Raw genomic sequence first — 16,740 nt, forward strand, 5'->3', positions numbered from 1 at the left:
GGAAAAACATCAAAGATTATACAGGCATAAGCAACATTGGTTCACCTAATATTGCCTATAAATTTATGTTGGATTCGATATTTCTCCTACGCATAACTACAAATTTAAGCAATTGCGTTCTACGCTTAAAAGTAAAGATTCTATTAACACAGCACTCAAAAAAAGAATAGCGAAACAGTCTTACTAATTTAGGTGTGCTGCGAAATAGTGTCGCGATTATTTTTAGTAAAACAGTTCTCCTCAAAATCGGTACGACAGGAAATCAAAGATTGCACGTGGGGCTCGGAATGTCGTGCAGGTCTTGCAAGTTCCAGACGCACTTGTATCGAGCGTGGATTTTGCGCGACAAGGCCGGTTAGTCAGGCAACTCGCGTTACAGGCGACGACTTGCAGTACAATACGGTTGTGTCGAGTGCACGGAATTTCAGGACAAAGAGGGAGAGAATAGCATATAGGAGAAACGGCTTCGCGCCCACGCCAAAGCCCATTTAAGGCGAAGCGCGCCCTTGCGTGTGATACGACCCGATGAACGGATTAGACTGATCTGCCAACTTGTTGGGGAGACCTTTTCGGCGGCTTGAAAATGCGTCAGGGATACGATACGCGACCGAGTGGCGTGATTCACGGCGAAATCGGAGGCTGTCCCTTGAAACATTGACACGCAAAGTCTAAATCCGAGCTTATTTTAGTATCCTGGACAGGCGGACGATTTACCAACGGATTTCCATTTTTTCGCACCTGTGTATTTTTGTCTGGGATAACGTTGCCACCCATAGTGAACTAAGACTATAATGCTCAACAATATTTTAATTAAATATCTTACTGACAATGTGGTTTTGAATAATGGCTCTGGGGCTGTTTTTAACCTAATTTGGGACAAATGGGGCAAACCCGCGATTCTTCTGAACACCTGCCCGTTGCCTTTTCGAATCCCTTAAGTATGATTGAACGCAGCCTTAATGCACATCTCGGTTTATTTGCGACGCGTGGACCGTCTCTTTTAGGGGCGCTTTTTGTCCGATTCGCCACATTCGTCTTGCCCAAGCGCAAACAGTCACCGGCTGTGTGTGGTCCAGGGAACAAAACCCACCAAAGGTAAACAGCAGTAAACGGCGACCGCTTCCCAAGGGCCCCGGTCTAATTTGCTTTCGTTCATGTCCAATTAGAAGCCGTAAAGGCCGTAAACAAGGTGTTACCGCGCGCACAAGGCCTTCAGAGTCGAGGTTTGTCAACAGTCACTTTGTTTAAACTCCTGTCTGGCTTTCGTTGCGCCACCGCCAGCCTCAACCAGCAACCAGCACTTCGGCCATTACATCACGCGAGAGAAATGCGAGCACGTCGCGCCTCAGTGCACCTGTCACGCACCAGCGATCGCGGCCCGCCCCGCTGATAAAGGCTAGTGTCGGGCTTTGGCGGGCATCACACGAGCAAGAGATGACCACGAGGTAACACGTTACAAAGCGCGAGCCGTTTTCTTTTTACCACGGAGCAGGACTCTTGTTGTATTATAAAAAATATACTTATCCGTATTCTTCAGTGGCTGGTTCACTGGAAATCGGATCGTTCGTCGACGTTTTATTTGCATCAACTCCAAGCAAAAACTCAGCACTTTATCGCAACAATCTCAAGAGATCAAAGAAGAGCTCAGTCCCAAGACTGTTAAGAAGACATCTGTTCATCAGATCAAGAAAGAAACCGGACTTTGCCTTGAAAAATAACACTCGCGCCAGTTCAATTTCGCCAAGCATCTATTCAAAAAGGAACCGAGAAATCAGCGTCAAAGCCATCATGTCTATTCAGTTCAGCATCGACAACATTCTGGGCGGCAAGTTGGACCAGCCGCGCGCGGAGCCCAGCTCGCTTCCGCAGATCGCAAGCAGCACGGCGTCAATGGCGCCATACATGCGGGCCTCCCTGAGCGCTGCCGCCGCGGCCGCCGCCGCCAACTACCCGGCCTCAGGCCTGGCCGGCTGCTATTCGTACCTGTTCCCCTATGTTGGATCCAACGCGGGACTCTACCCGACTTCTGGTGAGTTACGCGTTTTCAATTGGCAGTATTTGTCTGTGTTTCTGTAGGTTTTTGTAGATTTGTTTTGTGTTGTATTTAATTGACCAACGCATATTTGTGGTTTAAGAGTGATTTTGAAACGTTTAGTTGCTGCCACCTATACTAGCTTGGCGCCTAATTTGGAATGTTTGGTATTATTATTAAAATATATAAATCCCCACCATTTTGGCTTTGAACTGTTTTTTTGGTTCTGTTTAATTGTGTTTACTAAAACTAGGGTACAATCGGGAAACAGCGCATAACCTCATAAAATTGTATTTATTTTAAATATTGTCAACCTCTAGCTAGGCGGCATATTGTTATATATAAAAATAACTACTTAAGTTTTCGCTGTTTTAACAAATATGGATAACTAAACCCGGTGACTTTTGGCGATTTCAAAATGGCAGCCGCGCCCGACGGTAGCTTTCGTCCCTCGCGATGCTTGTTATGACCAAGCCTAGTTTCCAACGTTCACCCAATTCGGACGCATATTTGTAAACTAGCGTGCGAAAAGAGTCGTACTTGCGCTTCGGCGGTAGCGTAACGCGTTGAATTGAAACACACGACAGTTTGGTTCCGTCCGACCGTATTTAGTCACCGCCACATCGTGCGTGCTATTTCGCGTGGGCGTTGCTTTTATCAGCATGGGTCGTCGTCACAGTAAGGCAATTCCTCTCTGCCCGTCGTCACTGGGCTCTGGCGATAAAATCTGGCTCGGAGTTCTTGCGCTCCGACTCACGACCCGCGGGTCGCAATTTCGAGGCCAATAAGGCGGCCTGATAAGCATCGAAACGCGTTCAAAGCCGTACCGCGCCCGCGAGAACACGCGAGGTTCTTGGCTATTAAGTCTGTGTTGTTGACTCGCTGAAAGGAATAACTGGAAAACAGTCGCGGCGGGGTGAGAATTTGTTTTGACTGTTGGGTTAATCGGCGCTAAACAAACTTCAAATTCATGGCTTTGATTTTTAAACAAGATTTCTAGAGCAAAAAGAGTTTGTAAATTCTCCGTTTGGGAAAACCGATAATCCCTAGTTGGTGTGTTTAATCAGCGTTTGACGAACCCCAGACAAATCTACGATCGCGCGTTACTAAAAACAGAATTGCTCCAGCAAAAAATAGTTGGAAACTAGCTGTTTCGTTAGTGGCGCAATATTTGCGGCCGCCATTACGTTTTAGGCTGCGTGAAATCGTACATGAATTCTGCGATAAACAAATTTGTCGCGCTTAAAACGAGTCTGCCAACACTCGTGTTATGCGCAGGGGAGAAATAACCACGTTTTGAAATTAAATCAATGTGCGACCAACGCGAGTGTAATTTGACGATCGCTTAAGCTCTAAAACGCCATTTTTCGCAGGTAAAAAATCTGAAAATTTGCTGTAACAAGCGCCAGTGTAATTCTTCGAGCGCGTGAGCTTTTGAAGCGCAATTTTTGCAGCAAAAATGTAATTGAAGTGCGCTGTAGCCGCGGGCGGGAGAATAATCATGCCTCGTGCTTTGTTTTCGTTCGATCCTGGATTTCGTGCGAGCGTTCGGGATTAATCTTTCCGCTCGTTCTCACGGCCGATCCGGGTCGCTGCGAATACAAACAAGGGCGCACGCGCGTGTGTGCATCCTCGCGCGCCTAAACCGTGCAAGCGCGTTTGGCGAAATCCCGTCCACTTAGGCAGCGTCGAATCTCGGCTTGTTGACTTAAGGGATGAGGCGGACTTATGAGCAAGCGAAGAGCAAAATGAGGAGCGGGATCTCGCGTTACCTCCTGCTCTTCAGCTTTGACATTTACTCGACGCCGCGTTCTCCCCTTGTTCCGCCTCCTTATCGATTAATCGTCATCACCCCGCTCCCGTAATCGCGCTCCCCTCCGGATTTGGAGGAGGGAGCATAGAGGACGAAACGAGGTTGATCGGATCGAGCGATAAGCCAAGCAATTTCGCCTCTCGTTTCGCGTCCGATGTCACATCTCTTATTTTTTCAACGTGCGCGTTGCCAGGGCGCTTATCTGATCCGAGCGCGTTGCTAGGCAAAAGAACTAAAGATCCGGGCGGATTTTCTCGGCAGCGGCGCTAAAAACGCAGCGGCGAATCGGCGAGTGCAAATAAACAGGCAAATTACGCTTTTTCAAAGCTTCGATTTTTCGTTAGGGCGCGATTGTTGCGATGACATCACGGTGAAAAACAAAATCGCGCGGCAAATGGCCGGCGATAAAAATCTGGCGAAGTCCGAACCTTGCGCTACGCGGACGCTCTATTCCCAAAAGGTGGCGGCGAGCGCGCGCTAAAAAACCTTCATCCGGCGTGTATCACCTTTGCTCGACCCCTATGGCCTTTTCAACGAGGATGTATAGCTCGCCATATTTCGCAGTAATATCGCTGCCGACGACGATGCCCGCGCCAGGCTATAAGCTAAATAAACTTTGCGGCCCGGTCGCTCTGCGCCATTCAAAAGAGCGCCGTGATAGCTTTTGTGCTCTGCCTTGTCTGGCAACGGGTAAATACGCCTCGAAACAGAGCGGATTAGCGCGTTGGGCTTAAGTGCACCCCCTTTGCCCCCTCCCCTACCCTGTGGTACCTAATGGACGGTATTATCGTCGCTCGGCCGAAAAACAAAGACGCCCTTTGTCGGCTCCGAGAGCGCTGTTGTCTCTTTGTGCAACGCCGCGCGCTAATCCCGTCAAAAGGACCGTTTACATGACCTCTTAGAAAATCGCGTCACTTTTTGAATGTTTTTTTTCCGACCCTCCAGTGATATAAGTCGCGCCTGGTGTTTTTTCCCAGTTATCTCAGCAGAAAAATAGGATTTAAAAAGCGATTGCTTTTAAAATTTAAACCGTATAGAACCTAATATGGGTTGAGTGGCGTGTTTGGCAATGGCAACTGCACTGTAGCTAATTAAAACAGCCGCTCCAATCTTTATTAAAGTGAACTTCTTGTCACCCAATCGAGGCCGCTTGCTTTAGCAGATCGTCGGATTGCAGTAACGAACAAAGGTTATGGTTTTCTGGCTCCCCGAAGGGCCCTTGGCATGTTGGCTGAACCCCACAACCCCTCTGCATAATAGCGGGTGATTCGAACGGGGGGGTCGATCGGTCAAACGACAGCCGGGCCAAGACGCGCCCAGGGTTGAAGTTTCTGTCGCTTTCACGTCATCCAAAGGACACGGCGCCAAATCCACGGGCAGGATCTTTGTTTAAGCGGCGCATTAGCCGGGCCGCCTAATCCGATACGCGGGGTGTAATGGGAAAATTAGCCGCTTTGTATGTGAGGACGGGCGCGATTCGTCATGTGCCCGATTCGGCGCGTCTGATGATGACACGGATTAAGGCGATTCCGCGTATTTTTCGCCGCAGCTTTGTGGACCAAATTCGCCCCTCTCTTTCTCTTTTTATTTCTGTGTTTTGTCTCTGCGGCGAAACTTAAATCCCACCTGGTTTCCTCAGGATTACGCCGCCTTTTTTCCCTTAGCTTGCCCGTTTCGCGTTACCTAACCTCGCCGTGACACCCCCGCACACACACGCACACACACGCACACACGCGCGCATTATATATAGACGTGGTCGACGGCCAAGTGCTTGCTGGCTGCGTGGAAACAATAAGGCCAACAATATGAGAGCGCGATGTTGTTTCTGGCTTGAAATCTCTTGGGACAAGGGACGTAGGTTCATTTCCAGGTTGCGCCCGGGTCAGCAACATCATCGACAGTTAGGCGCGCTTTTAAGTCGCTTAACGAGAACACGTCCTCGACACGACTCTCTCGCGAGATCGCTCTTTCTTCGCCACAGCTTAGCAGATTAGCGAGCCACTTATCGGAGGCCTGAACTCGCCAGCAACCCCCCTTTACTCTAATTCTCGTTGGTTCGCGTCTTGTTCCGCGACCGCTGTAACTACTTGGTCCTGTGGGACACGGGCGCGCGAGGATGTGCAATTTCTTTTCTCGGTTTTGGTTTTTGTGAATCGCGGGCCGAAACAAAATGGTGGCGCCTTCTGGGAACCTTATGACGTGATTGGGACCTGAGAGCTGTTGGTCGCTGCGTAAAACAGTTAGCCATCGGGTTAATTTCATTATTTATTTTTGTAGAATTAAACAACAAGTAAACCAGAGGTTCGCACTTTATGCAAAATTCCCAATGGCCATTCTCCTTAAACTATTGTTTTCACTTGATTACCCTGCTAAACCCAAATAATTTTCCCGCCAATATGACAACGAGTCGCAAAAAAAATATGCGTAAGTGGAAGTCGTATTAATCGCTAACAGTCGGATTTACAACACCCACAGAACACTTCAACAGCAAAAAATAACCGTCGTTTCTTTCGCCAACGGAAACGTTAGAGCCTGTCATCTTTCGTCGCGATACAAAACGCCCGAAAAAAAAACACGGTTTGGGCCGAAATCCGCTCGCGCCTAATCTTTCCACTTTCCTCCGACCCAAAGTCACGTACCAAAGCAAATCGTCCATGGCAAAATATAAAGCGTTCAGTGCGCAATTCGCCCAAGTATCGCCTAGGGTAGGCCATGGCGCAGCGAAAAGGCGATAAAAATGCGATTCCTTTGTGATAAATCCGCTGCGGTGGCGGCGGGTCAGACATCGAGGCGTCGCTGAACGGTGGGAGTGCTGGCCCTTCTGGCCCAGATTAATGCCGCTGATGCCCAGCACGCCTCAGCCTTTTTTGTCCAAGCGTTTCGCGAAGATTTCGTTTCTGGGTTTTGAGAGGCGTTTTTTTCCTTTCGGTCGATTTTCATGTTTGGGCCGATTACGGGTCGCTGGAAATGGAGCCGGCCGTTTTGAGGCGGAAAAGCTGGCTGTTTTTGTGGAAGTACCCTTATCATGGCGTAAGTGTGTGGGTGTGGAATACTTGGTTGATAATTTGCCCGGGGGTGGTAATTTGAACAGACTCGCTCCGGTAGCTGTTTTGGCGCCTGTGGCCATTTCGGGCTGTTTTAAGGGTGTCAGTCGATGTCGAAACGAACTCCCAACGAGTTTATGTTTCAGCGGCTTGGTAGGTTCACGAGTTTACATCGAGTTTAGATCTCTCCTTAACCTTACTACATACAAATCTCTCTCTCATTCGATAACACTGCTTTAAAACGAGCCACGTTCTCATTTTCGAATGACACTTTTGAGCTGGACTTTATTCCTGTAAGTAACCTTGCCGGATTTGGCGAACTTAGCTGTGGGCTGCGGTGGTAATAGGGCGACATTCCGCTGTATTTGAAGTGGTCGTGTTAACTAGAACTTATCCGGCGGTTTTTTTCAGCATACGTGACACAACGAACGTAGCCGACGTTGCGTAAGGGAACACCTGACGTCGGTTTTGGCCGTGTCACCGTCACGTGCATATACACGCCCGCCCCGTTGAAAGGCCCGTTTCGAGACCGTGTGTTCTGGTAAACAGCGTGCCGAGACAACGCAAACACAACTGTGGTCTTTGCATGTCTATTCCTCGCTCTTCGATGTTCCCCGCTAGTTTTATTATGCGGTTTAAATTGGTAAATAGCCAGTCGACTTGGATATTAGGCGTGTAAACTGGTTTAAGGCTTACGACATAAAATAGAATTTTAAACAAAGATACCTTGACCTCAAAGGTTGTGTCAAAACAACACCGACCTTTTAATAAAAACCTACAAAATTACCTATGGAAAAAAGCGTTTATAGTCCAAACGGTTAAAAATTTCGTCAAAGCATAATTACTGAACGTTCGAGTTTACTCCTACGTTCTCACCATAGCGACAAAAGCGCCTTATCACATCATCGCTTTTATGTTGACAAGCGGGGCCGATGATTCGACCATCCACAACCAAACAACCTTGTCCCAAGCAAATTCTCAAAGGCGTAAAGGGGAACGCTGAACGCGCGGCCCTCTTCAAATTCGACTCGGAATTTCCGCTGTCGTTGCCCGGCGTTGCCGTTTAATCGGATCAGAGCGTTTTGGCTGCTTTTCATCTGCGAGCGTTGGACAGCCGATCATCAATTTCGCCGCTTCTAATGTGTCGTTTTGCCAATTTGGTCGATCCACGTCGAGTCTGCTACTTTTAGCGACGGCTTAATCATCTAAAAAGCCGTTTATTTAACTTGAGAGGCGATGCTGATTTGGACGCAGCCCGCGCACAACAAAACAGGCAAGGCCTTGTGAATCGAAATCGCTTCCGGGGATAGTTACAAATGCGAGATGTTTAAAGCAATTTGCCAGCACCCAAAGACTGGCCACCTTTTGTGGCCGCTTCAATTTGGCCTGAACCGATTTCAGCCATTTAAGCAAAGGGCAGAAACGAAGGCACTTTTTGGACTCAAACCTTGTTTTCGCTGGATTTGAGTTGTCGAATAGTAAAAAAAAAGGCCAAAAAAGGTGCATTTTCGAAACTCAACGCCTGTTTTTGCTGGATTCGAGCGTTTGCGCTTTTTAAAGCTGCCAGCCTAAAATTATATCAGCAAACACGACAATTTTCCGCGCCGACGGAGACACGCCGGCGCGTGTTATTGCGCTCGTAAGGCCGCTCATCCCTTCCAATCGAGGAACAATGCCCGTCCGAGCGATAACCCGCGATGGCAATTACGCGCCACCCTCAGGAATGCGTTATGACAATACGATCGCTTATGGCTTATGCGACAAGCGTCGCCGCTCCCGGGCCTGTATCGACAGGATCGCGCGATGTTTTCCAGACTAATGGCTCGATTTTCGCGCAGCGCGCTTTCCCCTTATCGCGCGTGTATACAAATGACATTTCGCAAAAAGAGGGGACCATCGCCCCCTCGTTCTCTATTTAAACGGTATTTATCGGAGAATGGCAGGAGTCCGCATGCGCTGCGCACCCCTGATGCCCTACTGGTTATCATGACGATCGGCCGCGCAATCGGAAAAAGAAAAGCCGCCCTGGTTTAAAAGCGCAAAGCCGTCGAAGATCTGCCTTATCTCCCCGTCGCTTTTATGAGCGCGAGATTACGCGACGTCAGCGGCGTTGAAAGCGATCGAAAACACACACCAAGCACCCCCCCCCTAACACACCAATCCTCTGCCCGATTTGCGTCTTTATCCAGACGTCAGCAATAGGCAGTCACCTCGCAATTCGACTCCCCATTAGGGCCGACCACAACAGCCCAGAACACGTACCGTTGAATCAGCGCGCTTGCTAATCGATCATACGACACCACACAGTTTGTTTGCCTTGCCTTATAGCGGGTCGCCCGCTTTTTTAATTGCCCCAGTTTTGCCACGCTTATTTTCTTTTGAGCGGACAGAATGATTCAGCGCGCAACTTTATCCCTTGTTGTTGTTGTTTGTGGCCGACATCTTTGTGGAAATAGGATTACGCACGCGAAGCAGAAAGGGAAGGTGCCGGAGTAATTGCCTGGCAAACAGCGCAGCTCTTTACAGCGAGTTCGGTTGCAATTTTTGAGGAAAAGCGAGCGGCTCAATGCGGAATTGCGCACTTCGCTAATTGATTTCCGGCCCAACCGCAACGCACTTGTCCCGATTGCATCTTACTGTAGCCTGTAGGCGCCGCTTAACCAACCTCATTTTTGGGGATGTTTTGCGTTGTTTTAAACCATGGCCAATGCAACAAGGCATATTAAAAACCAGTCTGTCATTTTTAAACGAAGCTGTGTAAAAACTTTAAACTTAGCTGCGCATTTGTAACTCAGCAATGTAAAAAGTAAATCGGAGCTAAAAGAAACAGAACGCCAAATGTCATGTTAACTGATTACTTTTTCAGGCTGTCCTTTATCAAGTGATGTAAAGTGATCTCATTATGACCCTTCTAACGAAAATCCTTTTAATTTTTACAGCCTTGTCCATTATATGTTGTCAATCTTTTCTTCCTTGAACGTAGTTGCTATTAAAGCTGCTTATAACCGCCGCTTACTTAACGAAGACCTCGCTTTACAGCCTGTCCACCATCTTTCCTCTCGCCATACGCCTTCGCTGCAGCCGCGGCCGCCGCAGCCGCTTCTACTGGCTCTCCAGTTGGCATGCTCCCACCAGGGATGCTCGGAGGCCAAGGAGGGGCCGCAGCTCCGCCCGGCTTCTTCTACCGTCTTCCGGCCAAGCGCAAGCGCCGCCACCGCACCATCTTCACCGAGGACCAGCTCGAGGCCCTGGAGGGAATGTTCCAGAAGACGCACTACCCGGACGTGGTGATGCGCGAGCAGCTGGCCGAGAAAGTCGAGTTGAAGGAGGAACGCGTCGAGGTGGGTGGAGTTTTTAAGTAGGACTAAAATGTACTCAGTCTGCTTTGGGGTTAAGTTATTTAGTAGTAATGTGTCGGCTTTAAGGTTAATTTCTAAGGTAATAGGTCAGCTTTATTTTGGGGGGCAATTGAAAATATCTAACTTGGATAATTTCGATATTTGTCTCTGTTGTCAACGCCAAAAAATCTGCTCTATAGGCTAATTGAAAGGTTACTAGTTTGTAAAGCTCATTTCAACACTTCATATGTTAAAGCTTTACTTTAAGGTGTTGTCCTTCTAACTAATTTGATCATTTCGTATATTTAAGGCTAGCATAAAATTAACCCAGACAATATTTAAGATTAATTCGAATGGTTTGCTAGGTTGTTCTTGTTCTAAAACTTTTCCCGCTTTTTGTAGGTTTGGTTCAAGAACAGGCGTGCCAAGTGGCGTAAGCAGAAGCGCGAACGCGAGCTGATGAAGGTGGAGACGGACAGCAGCGGATCGGCCGCTTCTGATCACCCCCCGTCAAGCCCTGAAAGGTGAGGAATCGAAATATCGTCGCTGTTTCCTTGTCTTGAAATTTTAGCCCTGGTTTCCTTTGTCAAGATATCTCTAAACGGGCCTTGCAACATTGTGTGAATCTTATTACGCTGCTAGGTGGGGAAAATGGCGGAAATCAGTTGTCTGAACTGTGAATTGGCCTGTTTAGTTTAGATACAAGCACGTAAACCTGTTAAAGAGTTATAACTTTGGAAAAAATGATAAATACCCTCGAAAACTTGGTGTAAAAAACAACACTAACTTTCGTTATTAAAAGCAATTAACTTTAGAAAACAAAAAAGGCATGATCACTAATTAAAGTGTGATAATGTGAAAAAAACCTAATAAAAACATACATGCACCAAACTTTCGGCGTAAAAACCAAATAACCAAACTTTACCACTAGATTCTTCTTCTAAACCTTACCACCATCCTTTCTACAGAGCTCAAAGCGTCAGCCCTTCGCCTCGCTACAACGGAATGAGTGGTGGCAGCAGCTGCGATGAGATGGACTACGGAGTATCCGGAAGTCTGCCTAGGAGCATGATGATGGTTCCAGTGCCCAAGATTGGGGTACAGGTCGAGTAGAGAGATAAAAATGCCCCCTTTCCCTCTTAAACTTCAGCATTTCAGCACCCATCCACAGCCTTTTAAGTTCCCCCCGTTTTTTTGCGGGCGAATCGTCCAGTTTCCCAATCCCTCGCCGAAGTGCCTTTATCAGTTTGTATCTATCCAGTCCGACTCCACATGTATCCGCATATGTACTGCCATCTCACCTATCCGTCCCACTTCACTTCCCCATCCCCACCCTTAACCCCTTGTTTGAAAAAAAGTCCGTGAGTTTCAAGTTTGCGTCTCGTGCCGCTGGCATTGATTGTCAGGCGTGTTTGCCTTTTTCTATTCCTTTTATACGAAAAAACATTAGAGGCGGCCCTCTGGCAGGGTCCTTTGTATTACGTGTGATTTTCTTTCTGTGCTTGTGTAATGTAATGTATGTTCATGTGTGCGTACCTTAACTACTATTATCCGTCGCCTTCGCTTTGAAAGCGCGGCGTGCTGACAAAGGGTCATTACGGAAAAGCCACTTCCCAAAGCGCGCTCCAGACATCAGCAATTGGCGCGACCTCAGTCGCAACCGGGAAAAACACCCCCTAAATTGACTGCATCTGCCCTAAAAGGCCGCAATCCGGGCGGGCACTGCGCACGCAACGACCAGTCGATAACGCTCGCTTTTGCCGAGGCCAGCGCCAAATCAGTTAACCCGTCGCCGCGCTCGGTCAAAACAAGCGCGCTGGAAGTAATACCGGGGCAATCGGAGCCTCTAGCCCTCCAATACGTCACCTAAACTCGCCGTGACGTCGCATTTGGCAGCTCCACTCGGCACTGGCTAGCAAAGCAATCGCCGAGCGAATTTACCGATTGCTGTCGTTCTTTTGATTGGAGGGGGAGGCATGTCGAAAGGCGGTCGGCTGTTTGCGCAAAAACGAGACGCATGGGAACCGCGGCGCCACTGTTTACCCGAGGCCCACTCACTAAAGGGTTGAGAAACAGCAACAGAAAAACCCGGGGGCTGATTTCGTTAGCGGCTGTAACCGGACGCTATGATTTCTGTGCGAAAGCTTTCGCCCAGCAGGTGTGGAGAAAAGGGTTCGAAAAAGTGGGTGGAAGGGCAAAAAACATTATTTCAGTTTCCAGGGCGACAACGAAAACAACCTCGCCGAAAGCAAGCGCGCAAAAATACTCAACTGGGCCAATAATCCAGCGCTGCCACGCTTGGTAGAGAAGCGCAAACGTCCGCAACGCCGAGCCTCGCACGCTAGCTGCTGTTTCACAACGGTTCGAGCGCGAGCGATGTATTTTTTTACGACGGGGTACTGCACGTGGCTCGCTTTTAGGGTCTCGCTTGGTCTCGCTCGCCTGAACGCCCGAATCAGAACCGCGCGTTTTACGAAATCTAGTGTTCGATCGCTATTTCCTGCTCGCGCTGGAAAAACAACCCTTTGTACTTGTAGCACAGGAGCGCAACAAGCAAACTGTTTGTCGCTGACAGCGCATATATACAATTGTAACATGAAAACAACGCGATATGGTCCAAATAAGAAATTAGCGATTTCGGAAATATTTAAACCAGCTCTTTTGAATTAACGTACTCCTATATTCTGTCGGTGAGATTATGCAATACGCAAGCACGTCCATGCTTCTTTAAAATCGAAGTAGTAAACTGAAAAATGTTGTTACATGCCTTCATTAGAGCACGCATTTCAAAAAAAGTGTAATATTATTGTGCACAAAGCCTGCAATTTGTTTCGACGCGCCAACGTGTTATTTCCATACTTTGGCGCTCACATATTACAAACTCACATTCCATATCGGCCAGTGACGTCATTGCCGGGTGCTTTCCAAGCGATAATGCTCGGTTCGTGTCCGCTCAAAGGCAGGCGAGGCTCGGGTCGAGAGGTCTCCAGGCTCTTAAAACACCACTGACGGCCGATATTAGGCGAATTAATTCGTAAATTCCACTCAAAGGCGCTTAAATCGCTGGCGGATTAAGCTAGCGTACATGTAAATGGCGCGGTTTGGCGTGTTTTGGGCGCTACAGATTGCGGCCCACGGTAGCGCTAAGCCGCTAGCACCGACAGACACGCGCGGAAGTAGCCCTGGCCACAATCCCGGGGCTGCAAAACGCGGTTGCAAATTCTGGCTTGCTCGTGACCCAGCAAAACCTCGCTGGAATATAGAACGTGCGTTTAGAGTTGGAGGCGTGACGTTGGCGTGTGCTCAAGCGGAACCGCGGGCTGCGAACAATAGAGACGAGTGTTCGTTTTTTTTGCGCTCGGCTGGCGAACAAAGCGATGGTTAGAGATGGTTCGTTTTTTTTTCTATTTCGACTTTGGTGGGCGATCGGAGATAGTAAACGTTTGCGAAGGGTGGAATAAGCTTTATGCCTAAAGGGTTGCGCGACTTTGAATGAGAATACTGCGTTAAAATAGCACTTCCAAACCACTGAATGCTTTGTGGTCAAATATACTTAAGTAGATGGATTTTTGACTTTGAATACTGCGTAAAAGCGATTTTAAGTGGATTATTTTTACTGTGCCATTTAGTCGCATGCGTAAAAGTAGCGTAGCGACTGGTACATGGAAAGTGACAAGCGAAAATGACCCAAATTGCGTTGCGAGTTATCGGATAAAAATCGCGTCCTGGGCGTGCGCGTTGATTGTGTTTGTAGCGGAGCCTTTGCTCGTAACTCGAAACAGGACGCTCGAAGAAATATTGCGAGCCAGTCGGATAAAGATCTTCAAGGATAAAGAGGGCCTAAACGAAATAGCGGGCCCGTTTAAAGTGGTTTACGCCCGCGGCCAATACCTCCAACGTGCGTATATAGTCTTGAATCACGCTCCGAAATAGGCGCAGGTGCGGCTCATCCGCTACACGCAAAGTCGTAAGTTCAAAGCCCGTTGAATATAGCCGCCATTTATCGCCATCGTAATCAGCTGAGTCATAACGCCTTTGTCGCAAAATATTACCACCTCCCACGCAACCGGCCCTTGAGTAACCTGCATACAGTAATACACGCCCTTAAAGCCCCTTTTTACTTAGAATAACGATAAAAATACCCAATTTTAGGTTATATTGTAGAAATTAACGTTTTATAAATAAATTAAAACATAAACAATACCGCATTAAAGGGAGAAATTAACATTAACCTAGCCACATTAAACAGCAAACTTTTAGCGTAAAATTATCAGCTGTAAAATCAGGATAAATTTACACTTTGATGGCGTAAGAATCGAAACGCATTTACCTCGCGCGGTCTGGCCCGAAAGTGTAGTTCAAAGTTCCCAGACCCCCCTCCCCCCCCAAAAAAATTCAAAACTCCGGAGAGCGTTTCTCGCGTTTCGTGTCCAGCGGCCGCCGCTCGATTTTTCTTCCGCGCTGCGGTTTCCCGACGGCTCAATGCGAGTTATTTCGAGAGCGATCGGCCACATGGTCGGGCTTTGATTGTGCGTCGCCCAGGCGGTGTGTTTTTCTCAATCTGGCCTCCAGCTTGAAGCAACCTGCGGCGGATAAACAAGCTGCCATGTCGCGCGATGCCAAGATCGCCAGACGCAAGGCAAACAGACATCCTCGTAATGTGTATTTAAATTCCCGCCTACACCGATAGACACCCAGTTAGCTTGACATCGCGTCAACACCGGGGCAAAACACACTGTCAAAAAAGCGCCCGCCGTTATGTAGCCCATGCAAGGTTGCCCCAGTCGAGCGCTGAAAAACAAAGCGCGTGCAAAACGAGCTGGAAACGGGCAGATATAGGGCTCGTTTTGGCAAACGGAAACCCGCCCGTCTTTGCCAGACGTCTGGAGGACACGCATGGCCGCGCGCCGTCGCAAAGGCCCGGGGTTGGTGGTGAAATTTGGGCAACCGCTGCCGAAAAGGACGGGTTTCGAAGTTGCTTAGGGTAATATGACTTTAAATGTTTTGCGAGATGAATTCAAGGTTACATGAATAATCGAAATTTTAGTTTTCATTCCAATAAGCTTGACATTTTTATAAAATGCTTAAAATTCTCTTTTTTGTATTTTACGATTTAAAACCCAGCATAGGAACTTTAGGTTTTAATTCTCTCTAGTAAAAATACCCCTCCCACCTTGTTAAGTTCAAAACTGTAGTTGTCATTTCGCGTACGATTTTTCCTAAGCCTTCGCCTTTGTTTGGCCAATGTTTTTCCCGCCCCTGCATCAGCACGCCGTCGCCTTGTACATTTACCGTTCTCGTGCATTTCACGCGACCCGTCGCTTTGGACGCCACCATTATCGAACGCGTTCGAACGTCGCGCCATCGCTTCGGATTTCGGCCGATTTTGAACAACAACATGTTGACTCGAAATCGCTGCTGATTGGTGGAAGCGAGCACGTGACGTACGACCCTATGTATATTGAAAATCCATTTTAAGTTTTAACCCGATGCTTGCTGGCTAAGCGTACAGTATCCACCTGTGTATACACCAAGCTGCGTCCATGCAGCCTATACTGGATTTACGTCGCGGCCTGCTGCCGTTTGAATTGCGAAAACGCCATGATTTTTGTGTACTTACTGCTGCTGCTCCCCTGTCTACTTTGTTGGCTGCTCCTACAGTGATTTATTGCCATTACAGTACAGTCCTTTCATCGACATCTCTCAGTCACAGTTTTTGTGCCCTCTTGTACGCGAAAAAGTGCGCGTTCGTTTTTCCTACTCTCTTACCAGTCTAATTTGTTTTCTACTGAAGTTGCAGGCAATGTTTTCTCGATTTTTTTGAAAGTTGGCTGTGCCAAAAATTACCCCTTCCGCCGCTCCCCAGAGGAGAGTAATTTATTTGTTGAAAATAAAAATGCCGGACATTTGCATTCTGTTGCGAATCAGCTGAGCTGAGAAAAAATTTTACGCCCCTTCTTACTGGCTAAGATTGTTGTTGCTGTTGATTTCACGAAATCTCATCACTTCACCATGTACGTGTTTATGCAGTAGAAGCCATAGTAAAACTGGACATTTTACAGCCTTTAAACTTTTGCTAAACCCTATCTAAAGCTATTGAATCCGTACCGCAACCTGTCAATATATTCACTGCCATCGATACTTGTTTTGGCGTTGCAGCGTTTGAAAAAATAAAGAAAATTGCATCGGAGTTAAGTACTGCTTTATTGAAAAGACGTTTGCAATATACGTAAGCTTAAAGCGTAAAAAGTGTAACAGAAAAAAATACACTTTAAAAACTAAAAAAATCTAAATCTAAACGTGTTTAGTGAATACAGTGAAACCAGTAGGTGTAAGTTGAGGAAAAAGACAGAAAATATGCCAGAAATAATGTGTTGAAAACGCATGCACACATGCAGTCTATGTACATAGTTAAAAATATATTGTTTAGAGTAGAGCCGTTGTTTGGCTATATTTTAATCTTTTCCGTTTACCATGCTTTCACAAAAGAGAGCGGTAACGCTCACGTGAAGA

General features: G+C 47.5%; 1 protein-coding gene across 1 annotated transcript; it reads left to right on the forward strand.

The window, feature by feature from the left end:
• The first annotated feature begins 1,433 nt into the window (after positions 1–1,433).
• On the forward strand, positions 1,434–16,411 carry LOC146169820 (uncharacterized). The gene is made up of 4 exons (XM_083392670.1): positions 1,434–2,029; positions 9,929–10,230; positions 10,630–10,751; positions 11,196–16,411. The coding sequence occupies exons 1-4, from the start codon at positions 1,789–1,791 to the stop codon at positions 11,338–11,340; spliced, it is 810 nt and encodes a 269-aa protein (XP_083248796.1). The 5' UTR covers positions 1,434–1,788; the 3' UTR covers positions 11,341–16,411.
• Positions 16,412–16,740: the final 329 nt, after the last annotated feature.

This window comes from Ascidiella aspersa, chromosome 1, assembly GCF_963924565.1.
Source record: "Ascidiella aspersa chromosome 1, kaAscAspe10.2, whole genome shotgun sequence".
Taxonomy (NCBI): domain Eukaryota; kingdom Metazoa; phylum Chordata; class Ascidiacea; order Phlebobranchia; family Ascidiidae; genus Ascidiella; species Ascidiella aspersa.